General features: G+C 58.2%; 1 protein-coding gene across 1 annotated transcript; it reads right to left on the bottom strand.

Annotated features, from left to right (window-relative positions):
• On the bottom strand, positions 1–10,311 carry ESAM (endothelial cell adhesion molecule). Its single transcript, XM_082330514.1, has 7 exons — positions 10,226–10,311; positions 4,454–4,611; positions 2,365–2,578; positions 2,132–2,287; positions 1,355–1,477; positions 1,088–1,226; positions 1–645 (listed from the first exon to the last, which is right to left on the bottom strand). Exons 1-7 carry the CDS (start codon positions 10,269–10,271, stop codon positions 300–302), a joined length of 1,182 nt encoding a protein of 393 aa, XP_082186640.1. The 5' UTR covers positions 10,272–10,311; the 3' UTR covers positions 1–299.
• Positions 10,312–11,700: the final 1,389 nt, after the last annotated feature.

Here is an 11,700-nt window from a genome sequence, read left to right as displayed (position 1 = left end):
AATGCTCTTTTACCAAAATCCCCCCGTTTCACCTCATATATATAAAAAAAAAAAAAAAAAAAGGACCCCGCGCCCCCGGCGGGGCTGGGGCTGTTTTGGGGTGTTATATTTACAGGGAGGCTTGGCCCCCCCAAACCCGGGGAGCCCCCGCACCCATTAAACACCCCCACGACGAGTCCAGCTGCTCGAGGCGTCTTTTAAAAAACAACAACAAAAAAAAAAACCCAAAAAGGGAAAAAAACACCCCAAAAAATGGTGGGAGGGTGCTGGATACAGGCACCCCTGTTTTTTCGGGGGGCTCAGACCAAGGAGCCGGCTCGGCTCTGCGCCGGCACCATGACGGGGATGGCACCCGCCCGGGCCAAACTGGAGGGGGGCAACGAGGCCGGGGGGGCGGCCAGGTCCTGGCGGCGCAGGGGGGCCCCGTTAACAGCGGGGGGGGAGAGGTTTGGGGTGCGGCCCCCTCCCCGCGGCGGCGGGGCCCGGTAGCTGCCGGTGAGGATGGAGGCGGTGTCGGAGGGGGGTCTGGTCCCGTAGGATTTCTCCCGGGCGCCGGCGATGGAGGATAAGGTGCTGGTTTTGGAGATGGTATCCGAAGCGGGGCTCCTCGCCCACGAAGGCGTTTTGGGGGCCACGGCGTCTTCCCTGCCGAGAGGGGACAGCGTCGGAGAGATCGGCACCGGGAAAGCCCGCTGTTCCCTCTCCAGCATCCCCCCGCCGCCCGAGGTTGCGCAGAGCTCCTGGACCCCAAAAGAGGGGGGCAAGAGGGAAAGGAGGGGAAACAGAGGCGGAAAAATGCCCCCCCGTTAACTCTGAAACCTAATGATGGCTGGCAAGGGATGGACCTCTTCTCCCACCCTGTTAACTCTGAAACCTAGTGATGACTGGGCAGAGGTGGAAAGCTCCTCCTCCCTGTTAACTCTGAAACCTAGCGATGACTCCCCACAGAGGGAAACCTCCTTCCCCCTCCTGTTAACTCTGAAACTGAATGATGACTCCCCACAGAGGGAAACCTCCTTCCCCCTCCTGTTAACTCTGAAACCTAGCGATGACGGTTTGAACCTCCTTGACGGGAGGGGCACCTTACTTGATCTCATTGGCTGCCTCCTCCTGGCCGTCACGTTTCTTCCTCCGGTAGCCGACGACTCGCCGGGCGAAGAAGACGATGGTGGCGAGGGCACCCAGGGAGCCCAGCACGGCGCCGGCGATGACGGCCGTGGTGCTAGCTGCGGGAGAGAGACAGAGAGGCGGTGGTGGTGGGGGGTTCGCCTCCCTCCTTATTCCCACGGGGAACCCACGGGGACCTCGCGGGGACCGTGTCCCCCCCTCCCCGGCCCTGCGGACACGTACTCACTTGAGTGCACCTCCAGGACGATGCTGCACTCGGCCGAACCCGCTCGGTTTCTGGCCACGCAGACGTAGAGACCCGACATGGCCAGGGAGAGGTTGGTCAGCTTGAGGGTGCCCCTGTCCTGGTCTGCGGGCGAGAGATTCAGGTGCTGCCCCGCGTCCCCACCGCCCCGTGTCCCCACTGCCCTGCGTCCCCATGTCCCCGCGTCCCCACCGCCCCGCGTCCCCCTGTCCCCACCGCCCCGCGTCCCTGCATCCCTGCATCCCTGCATCCCCGCATCCTCACCTCCCTGCGTCCCCCTGTCCCAAGCTCCCCGCGTCCCCATGTTCCCGTGTCCCCACCTCCCCATGTCCCCACTGCCCCGCGTCCCCATGTCCCCATGTCCCCACCGCCCTGCGTCCCTGCATCCCTGCGTCCTCACCTCCCCGCGTCCCCACCACCCCGCGTCCCCCTGCCCCCACCACCCCGTGTCCCCACTGCCCCGTGTCCCCGCGTCCCCGCCGCCCCACGTCCCCACCACCCCGTGACCCCTGTCCCCACCGCCCCGCGTCCCCACTGCCCCGCGTCCCCGTGTCCCCACCACCCCATCTCCCCGCGTCCCCGCGTCCCCACCGCCCCGCGTCCCCACCGCCCCGCACGGGGAGTGGGCAGAGTTAAGGGGACACTCCCCTGCCTGCTCGCACAGCGAGGCCAGGAATGGGCAGAGTTAAGGGGACGAAGCCGAAAGCATCCCCCAGCCGAAGCTTCCCGGGATTTTTCCCGCTCCCGGAGCCACCTTACCCTGGGCGGGGGGGAAGAAGACCTGCAGGCTGGGGGCCGCGCGCTCCCACTGGTAGATGGGCGAGGGTTTCCCCTTCTCGGAGGCGCAGCTCAACGTCACGTTGGCTCCCACGGTGGGGTTGCCGTGCAGCTGGCAGGTGGGGGTGGCCGGCGGCACTGCGGGCACCGACGTTAGTCCCGAGGGATGTCACGGCGGGGGTCAAAGGGAGCCGGGGTGACCGGCGGAGCCTTACCCAGGACGGTGAGGTTGATGACGCCGACATTCTTGCCCATGCTGGTGACGTCGTCCACCACGTTAACGGTGCACATGTACTGGCCTGAGTCGTGCTCCCGCGTGGCGTTGATGAACACCGAGATGTTGTGGGTGAGGACGGGGTACAGGAACCCCACGCGGGACTTCAGCTCCGTCTCCTCCACCTTCACCGCCCCGTCCAGGTAGGTCAGGATCTGCACGGGGGAAAACACCCGCTCGGTCGCCTCCGGATGGTGTTGCAGGAGAAGAAACCCCCCCAAATTCCAAATTTTGGGGAGCAGCAGTTGCTGCACGAGCCCCCTCCATCCTCACCTGAGCTACCACAGCATGGGAAGGTGGGCATCTCCCCACCGTGGGCACCACGAGCAACTGCCCCATCGCGAGCATCTCCCCATGGTGGGCACCCTGAGCTTCATCATTCCCCATCACAGGCACCACCTCATCATGGGCACCTCCCCATCGTGGGCACTGCCTCATCATGGGCACCATGAGCCTCCCCTCATCGTGGGCACCTCCCCATCGTGGGCACCACAAGCACCTCTCCATCGCAGGCACGACGGGTATGTCCCCCGTCATGGGTATCTACCCATCTTAGGTACCCATGTGGTGCCCATGGCGGACATCTCCCTGTTGTGGGCACCACAAGCATCTCCCCATTGTGGGCATCTCCCCGTTGTGAGCACCATGAGCATCCCTCCATCGTGGTCACCTCCTCATGGTGGGCACCGCCTCATCATGGACACCATGAGCTTCACCCCATCATGGCCACCTCCCCATGGCGGACACCATGAGCTTCACCCCATCATGGGCACCTCACCATGGTGGGCACCACCCCATGGTGGTACCATGAGCTTCACCCCATCATGGGCACTAACTCCTCATGGGCACCTCCCCATCATGGGCACCATGAGCTTCACCCCGTCATGGGCACCTCACCATGGTGGACACCACGAGCCTCACCCCATCATGGGCACCTCCCCATCAGGGACACTATGAGCTTCACCCCATCATGGTTGCCTCACCATGGTGGGCACCACCCCATGGTGAGCACCATGAGCTTCACCCCATCATGGGCACCTCACCATGGTGGGCACCACCCCATGGTGGGCACCATGAGCTTCACCCCATCTTGGGCACCTCCCCATGGTGGGCACCATGAGCTTCACCCCATCTTGGGCACCTCCCCATGGTGGGCACCATGAGCTTCACCCCATTTTGGGCACCTCCCCATGGTGGGCACCTCCCCATGGTGGGCACCATGAGCTTCACCCCATTTTGGGCACCTCCCCATGGTGGGCACCTCCCCATGGTGGGCACCATGAGCTTCACCCCATCATGGGCACCTCCCCATGGTGGGCACCATGAGCTTCACCCCATCATGGGCACCTCACCATGGTGGACACCATGAGCTTCACCCCATTATGGGCACCTCACCATGGTGGACACCACGAGCCTCACCCCATCATGGGCACCTCCCCATCAGGGACACTATGAGCTTCACCCCATCATGGTTGCCTCACCATGGTGGGCACCACCCCATGGTGAGCACCATGAGCTTCACCCCATCATGGGCACCACTCCATGGTGAGCATCATGAGCTTCACCCCATTATGGGCACCTCACCATGGTGGGCACCATGAGCTTCACCCCATCATGGGCACCTCACCATGGTGGGCACCATGAGCTTCACCCCATCATGGGCGCCTCACCATGGCAGACACCATGAGCTTCACCCCATCACGGGCACCTCACCATGGCAGACACCATGAGCTTCACCCCATCATGGGCACCTCACCATGGCAGACACCATGAGCTTCACCCCATCATGGGCACCTCACCACAGTGGGCACCATGAGCTTCACCCCATCATGGGCACCTCCCCATGGCAGACACCATGAGCTTCACTCCATCATGGGCACCACCCCATGGTGAGCACCATGAGCTTCACCCCATCATGGGCACCTCCCCATGGCGGACACCATGAGCTTCACCCCATCACGGGCACCTCCCCATGGCGGACACCATGAGCTTCACCCCATCATGGGCACCTCCCCGCTTGCCCCCCTCACCTGGAAGGGGTCGGCATCTTCCTTATCCAGCAGCCAGGTGACGTAGGGCTTCTTCTGGGAGCGGCTGGTGTACCAGGCCGGCAGCACCGCTTGCTGCCCCTCCACGGAGAAGACTGAGCTCGTCCCCACGTGCACCTCCAGCACGGCCGAGGAGACACCTGCCCGCGGCCGCAGAGGGAAGAAAACGGGATGTGACTCAACCCCAGCTGCCGTTTTTCCAGAAAAACCCACCGATTGTTGGAAAACCTCCCCGTTCCCGAGGGAAAACCCAACAATCCCGTGTTATCGCTGGGAGGTTGGGCCGGGAGGACATTTCTCCTCCTTCCCTGCTGTGGGAAGGGCTTTCCGGCCGCTCCGGAGGATGCAGGACAATGCCGTTCCCTCCCATCCCCGTTTCCCTCCCCCAAGATGGGAAAACCGGCCGAAAATCGGTCCCCATCCCGGGGGACCGCCGCCTTTCCCCAAGGGGCTCCAGCGGCCGGATGCCCCCCTTTCGCTCAGTATTGGGGTGCCCTGACCCCCACCTGATGCTGCACCGGATCCTCCATCCCATGGGATTTATTTTTTGGGAAGGGGGGCACCCCTATGGACCCCCACCTGCCCTCCTCATCATCCCAGCATCCCCCCCTTCTTGCTGCCGGTGCTAAACTGGGATTATTCCCAGGTGGCCTCCGCTGACCCCTCCATCCCATCCCATCCCATCCCATCCCATCCCATCCCATCCCATCCCATCCCATCCCATCCCATCCCATCCCCACGTCCCCTGCATCCCAGTAGCTCCCAAAACCCCACTGGGAGGAGGCAACGGGATACGTGCCGGTACTGGAGGATGCTCGGCTCCGGGGGAAGATTATTCCCCGGCTTTGCCCGTAAAGCTCAGCCAGAAAATTAATCGGCTCAGGCGAGGTCGGGTTTGTGCCGGGTTTTTTTTTTTATCCCGGGGGAACGCCGCATCCCGGCGGCTCCATCCCTGCATCCCACCCATCGATCCGTGTCCCTGCCTGGCCCCGGTCCTGCCAGTGGCCCCAGGGATGCTCTGGATCGGGATGCGGGAGGGAAAGGATGACGCTACCCCTGCTGCTGCCTGGGATTTGGGGAAAAATCCCTGGTTTTGAAGGATTTTGGGAGCCTCCGATGGCCTCGGCCTCTTCCCTATGCTTTTAATTCGAGTTTTCCAGGGTGGGAAGAGGAAAACACGGCGCTGGGGGGTATTTTTAGCCTCCTCCCCGCATCCGTTCATCCCCCCTCCCGGCAAGGCATCGGCGCGGTTTCCGGACGGAGCCTTCCAGCTCCGGCCAGGAAACTCTGCTCCGGCTGATAAAGTCTTCCCAGGAATTAAAAAAAAAAAAAAAAAATATATACATTAAAAAAAAACAATCAAATTTCCCTTCTCTGGTGAAAAACTGGGAGAAATTAGGCCCGGTCTGGTGAGGATGCTTAAAAATAGCTCGTCCGGGCTAAGAACATAAACCCTTAAGTCCTGGAGAGGAGGGGAAAAATTGCCGCCGGGGGCTGGGGACAGCAGCGGGGGCAAAATAATTCCTATTATTATTATTATTATTAATGCTAATAAGCGATGGTAGAGAATAAAATAGGTGGTAGGGAAAAAGAAGGGTGATTGTAGGGGAGTTTTATGTTATAAAGAGAATTGGATTGGATTTGGATGTAGGAAAATATATGATATCTAACGATTCGATTGCAATTTCTAGAATAAAATCGATAATAAATAATATATGTTCTATAATAATGATATATACACATATATTTTTATGAAATAGCGATAATAGTGGGGATTTGATAGTGATAATAGTGATCATAATAATTATAATAATGATAATAGTAACAGTAATAATGCGATAGCAATGATAGTGATAATAATAATGATGCTAAGGATAATTTTTAGAATAATAATATAATTCATTAATGATGCAGATGGCATCCCAGCTCCTAAACCTCCCCAACAGCCGGGAAAATCCAGGTTTTTTTCAGCCCGGCTCCTCCGTCATTATAAATATAATTGGATTAAATTTAGATAAGATAGAAGAAAATAATAGGATAGCTAATAATTATATTGCAACTTTTAGCATAAAATAGATAAAATGTGATATACGTGATATAATAATTATGAATAGAATGGTATTTTTGTAAGAATAATTATAATAGTTGTAATAATGATAATAGTGACGGTGGTAATAATACTATTAATGATAATAATAATAATAATGATAATAATAATGATAACAATGATAATAATAATAACGATAATTAATAATGATAATTAATAATGATGATAATGATGATTAATAAATAATAATAATTATTATTATTATTATGATGTTCATTAATTATGCAGATGGCATCATTAAATGATGCGACAGCTCCTAAACCTCCGTGCACCCCCAATAGCCGGGAAAATCCAGGTTTTTCAGCCCATCAGCCTCATTTTGGGGGGTCAAAAAAGGGCGATGGGTCAAAGGGCGCTGCGGGTCCCCGGGAAATCCGGGCTCCGGAGCGGGAAAAGATGCTCCGGCACCGGCCAGGGTTTTCCCCTCGCACCCCCAGGCATGAAAACAGCCCCGTGTGTCTCAACCGCGGCAAAACCACCAGCGCCCGCCGCAGGCCGGGCTCCCCGTGCTCTCACCGGGGCACGTTAACTCTGAAACCTAATGATGACTACGTTGCTAGCGCTCTGGGGCTGCAGCTTTTCTCAGTCAGCCATAAACCGTGGCGACAGGCGAGAGCGGCTCCATCATCTCCCACCCAGCACGTTGGGGATGGATCCGGATCTGGAAGATGCTCGCTTCCTAAAAATCCCCTTTTTCTTGCAGAATTCCTCCCCAAATTCCTCAAAATTTGACCCTAAAAAGGGAGAGCCGGGGCTCGAGCTGCGGGCACGGGACCGAACCCTTTGGCATCAGCCCCGGCTTTAGCCACCTCGCCACTTCAAATCCTCTAATGCTTTAACCAGATCGAAAAAATTAAGCCGCTCCCGGCGCTCGTACGCATATCGGCGGGGGGGGACGGGGACCTCGGGACCTCCCGGCTCCTATTTGGGCTGAAAAACCTTGATTTTTATCCAGCCGCCCCGAGCTAAGCACCTGCCCGGGTGTTTTCCCTCCGCTCCAGCCCATCTGCTGGGATTTTTTCCCTACGGAAGAAAATACTTTTCTATTTACCTTTAAAAATACCTTCCATTTTTTTCCCTATGGAAAAAAATCTTTAAATTTATCTTTAAAAATATGTTTTTTCCCTATGGAAAAACAACCTTTAAATTTACCTTCCGATTTTTTTTCCCGATGGGAAAAAAACCACACCTTTAAATCCCCGTGCAACCACAGCAACCTCGATATCAAACCCCGCTCCTATATTAAACGCCCCATCCTTATCTAAAATCCCATCCTTTCGCCCCAAAAAAAAGCTCCTTCCCGGCTCAAGGCTCAGCCTGAACCCCTCAAAAAAAGGCATTTCTCCCCAAAAAAGGCATTTCCCCCCCCAAAAACCCCCACCCGATGCTATAAGCTATTAACTGTAGGGGGAATTAAAGGCTGGAGGCGGCTGGGGTTTGATGACCCCGCTCGATAGGATTAAGGCGCTGGAGTCATGTGAAACCCAGACCCAAATTAAATCCCAAGAGCCCAAGCTTGGGATTTAAAATACACAGCGGGAATCTGGCCGGAAAAAACGACCCCTAAAAACCTTGGAAAAAGGTCAAGGAGCGTCTCGGCGATGTGACGCAGCCACCCGGCTTTTTTTTTTTTAATTTTTGGGGGATTTTTTTTTTTTCCCTTTTCTTCCCTTAACTCTATTTATAAACGGGCAGATAGGAGATGCCGGGCTGCGGAGCGGCGTCCGTTGGGAAAATCCCCGGCGGCTTTTCTCACGACCCCGGAGGAGGGGGGGGGGCAGAAAGGGCCGTATCCTCCGGAGAGACCAAATTTGGGAAAAAAAAAATTAAATAAAATAATAATAATAATAATAATACGTGACTTTGCTATAGATAGAAAAGCGCTTTAACCCCTGATGTAGGAGGCGGCGGCGATGGGATTGGGGATGGGATGGGGATGGGATGGGATGGGATTGGGGATGGGAATGGGGATGGGAACGGGGATGGGATTGGGGATGGGAACGGGAATGGGGATGGGAAGGGATTGGGGATGCTGAGCATCACCCCTCGTTTTGCTTTTCCCCGTCCTGATCCCGTACGGATCCCATAGGGTGGGGACGGGATGTTTGAAATCAAACGTAAAAGGAAAAACAACCCCATTTTGGGCTCAAAAGCGGCTTTTTACTGCATTTTTGTGCTCTCGCTCCCTACAGCATCGCGTCCCGGGACTCGGGCCTGACTTTTTTGGGGGGATCCATCACCACCCCGCACCAATTTACGCCGTCGGGATGCGGCGAAGGAGCAATGCCGGTGGGATTGAAGGGCGAAGCCACCCCCGTTGCCTCATCCCAACACCTTTACGTTCATTTTTCTGGCGGATAAAACCCTTCAAGGAGCAAAAAGCAGCGGCTCCAGGAGCAGGGACCCCCACCCAGCGTCCCGCCAGGGAGGAAACGCCGCTGCCATTGTTTTTGGGGCCGTTTCCTTTCCCCAAAGGCCTCTCCTTCACCGGGAACGCCAAGGGATGTTTCCCTTTGGAGCAACCCTGGCTCCAAAAATAAAAAAAAAAAAAAAAAGACTCAAATCGGGTTGGAAATTAGAATTAGGGGGGTAAGGAGGGGAAAACCCCGTCGACAGAGAGGGGATGAGACCCCCAAACCGGCTGGGGTGGCCTTGAAGTAAAGAAGGGAGGCGGCAGGGTTTTAGCATGGGGAAAAGGAAAAAAAATTGATTTTTTTTCCGCCCGCCGCCATGCAGGGAGGTGAATTATCGGCTTCGCCACCCCGGGGTCCCCGAGGTCCCCCCCGGGGTGGCTCTGGGTTTGGGGGGCTGGAAGGGGCTCCAAGGAGCGAAGTGGCTTTTCCCGGGAGACCCAAACAGGGGCACCCCAAAGAGGGGATGGGGTGGATTGGGCCCCCCCACCCCAGCACCCATTGGGGATTGGGGGCCCGGAGAGGGACCCGTGGGTGCTGTCACCCCCCCGGTACCCCCCAAGTCCTGTCCGCTGGCCCCCTAAAAGCTCCCCAGGGGCCTGCCCGGTGGTCTCCGGCCCCCGTGCATCTTGCTGGGTGCCCCCCGGGCTGCTCCGTGCCCTGCCCGGTGCCCCCCCGGTACCCCCGTGTCCTTTCCCGGTGCCCCCCCGGTACCCCCGTGTCCTTCCCAGTGACTCCCCAGTACCCCCGGGTCCTGCCCAGTGCCTCCCCGGTGCCCCCGGGCTCCTTTCCCGGTGCCTCCCTGCTACCCCCGGGTCCTGCCCGGTGCCCCCGGATCCTTTCCCGGTGCCCCCCCGCTACCCCCGGGTCCTGCCCAGTGCCTCCCCGGTACCCCGGCTCCTTTCCCGGTGCCTCCCCACTACCCCAGGGTCCTGCCCAGCTCCCCCGGGTCCTGCCCGGTGCCTCCCCGGTACCCCTGGATCCTTTCCCGGTGCCTCCCCGGTACTCCCGGGTCCTCCCCGGGTCCTTTCCCAGTGCCCCCCCGGTACCCCCGGGTCCTCCCCAGTACCACGGGGTCCTGCCCGGTGCCCCCCCGGTACCCCCGGGTCCTCCCCAGGTCCTTTCCCGGTGCCCCCCCAGTACCGTGGGGTCCTTCCCGGTGCCCCCCCGGTACCCCGGGTCCTTTCCCGGTGCCCTCCCCGCTGCCCCCCCCCTCCCGCCGCCCCCGGGGCTCACCCAGCAGCGCCGCCAGCGCCAGCGCGGCCCGCGGCAGCGCGCCCATCCCCGGAGCCGCCGCCGCAGCAGGTGCCGGGGAACCGGGGACCGGAGGGGGGGGCCCCGCCCCGCAGGTGGGGGCGTGGCCTCCGGGACGGGCGGGGCCTGATGGAGGGGCGGGGCCTGATGGAGGGGGCGGGGCCTCTTCCCATCCCACCCCACCCCACCCCACCCCACCCCACCCCACCCCCGGGGGGGGGTGACCCAGCCCCAAGCAGTGCCCCCCCCCCCTCCCGGTCCAAACCACCCCCCCCGAACACCAGCCAATTATTAATTATTAGGGTTCTTATTAATTAATGATGATATTAGGGTTAATGGGGGGGTGCCATGCCGCACCCCAATGTCACCCCCCAGGGTGACCCTGAAACCCCCCCCCCAGCCGCATCCCGCCCGCAGCACCCCCTCCAGCACCCCTCGCCCGACAAACACATTAATCCTCAAAAATAAATTTCAAACCATCCTTTTTCGGGGGATTTTTGACCCCTGGGGATCAAGCTCCCCGATTTTAGGGAATCCCGGGGCTCGGCCGAGGTTATCCCGGTCCTCGATCCCAGCGGGGTCAGATCTGGAAGCGGGAGAGGAGAGATTAGACGGCGGCGGAGGAGGAAGGGGGGGGAATTAATCCCTTCTCGCCCTCGTCTCCCCCCAGTAAATCCAGCCTGGCCGCCGGCAGCATTGCAGGATCCCAGGGGAGCCAGGAGGCTTTGGGGGGATCGACCCGGCCCGATCCCACCGGGATCTCCCCTTTTTCCCGCTGGCAATCTCACCTCCTGCTCCGTCCGACGCCTCCCTCGCGGCTCCCGGCGGGGGCTCTTTGGGGCAACTCCCCCGATTTTGGGGCGATTCCCCCTTATTTCGAGCGCTGGGAGCAGCGACCTCCTCCTCTTCCTCTCTCCGCCGTCTCATCCGAAGGCAACGATCCTCACATTTTCCATTTCGGGCATCTCCGTAGGGAAAAAAATCCGGTTCCAACGGTGCTCCCCCGCCATAAAATAAACAAATTAAACATTTCTCCCCATAACGAGCCCCGGAACAAAATCCCGGTGGAAATATCCCAGGAGAAGCCCTCCGTAAATTCCCCCCCTCGAGGAGGAGAAAGACATTCGCCGAAGCCCGGACGATGTTTGCTTGATTTTATTAGGACCGACACATTCATCGTATGTCACAACTTCACCGATCGATGAGCTTTTGAAAATAAAAAACAACCGAAACCGCCAGCGCCAGCCAGCGAGATAATGGGGTTTATATAGCAACACGTCTGAAAAAGGCATTAAATGCGTCCTCCCCCGGCCCCGTGTCCCTCCCGTCCCCGTGTCCCCCCCCCCCAGACCCCCCTTCCCCGTTCTCACAGCTTTGATTGTATCCATAAGCACGGTTCGACCAAAAAAAATAATAATAATAATTAAAAAAAAAAAAGTTTCCCAGCTGCCAGGTTA

This window comes from Platalea leucorodia (assembly GCF_965183815.1).
Source record: "Platalea leucorodia genome assembly, chromosome: 20".
NCBI classification, from domain to species: domain Eukaryota; kingdom Metazoa; phylum Chordata; class Aves; order Pelecaniformes; family Threskiornithidae; genus Platalea; species Platalea leucorodia.
The sequence above is the reverse complement of the archived record's forward strand: the minus strand, read 5'-3'. Positions and strand labels throughout refer to the sequence as shown.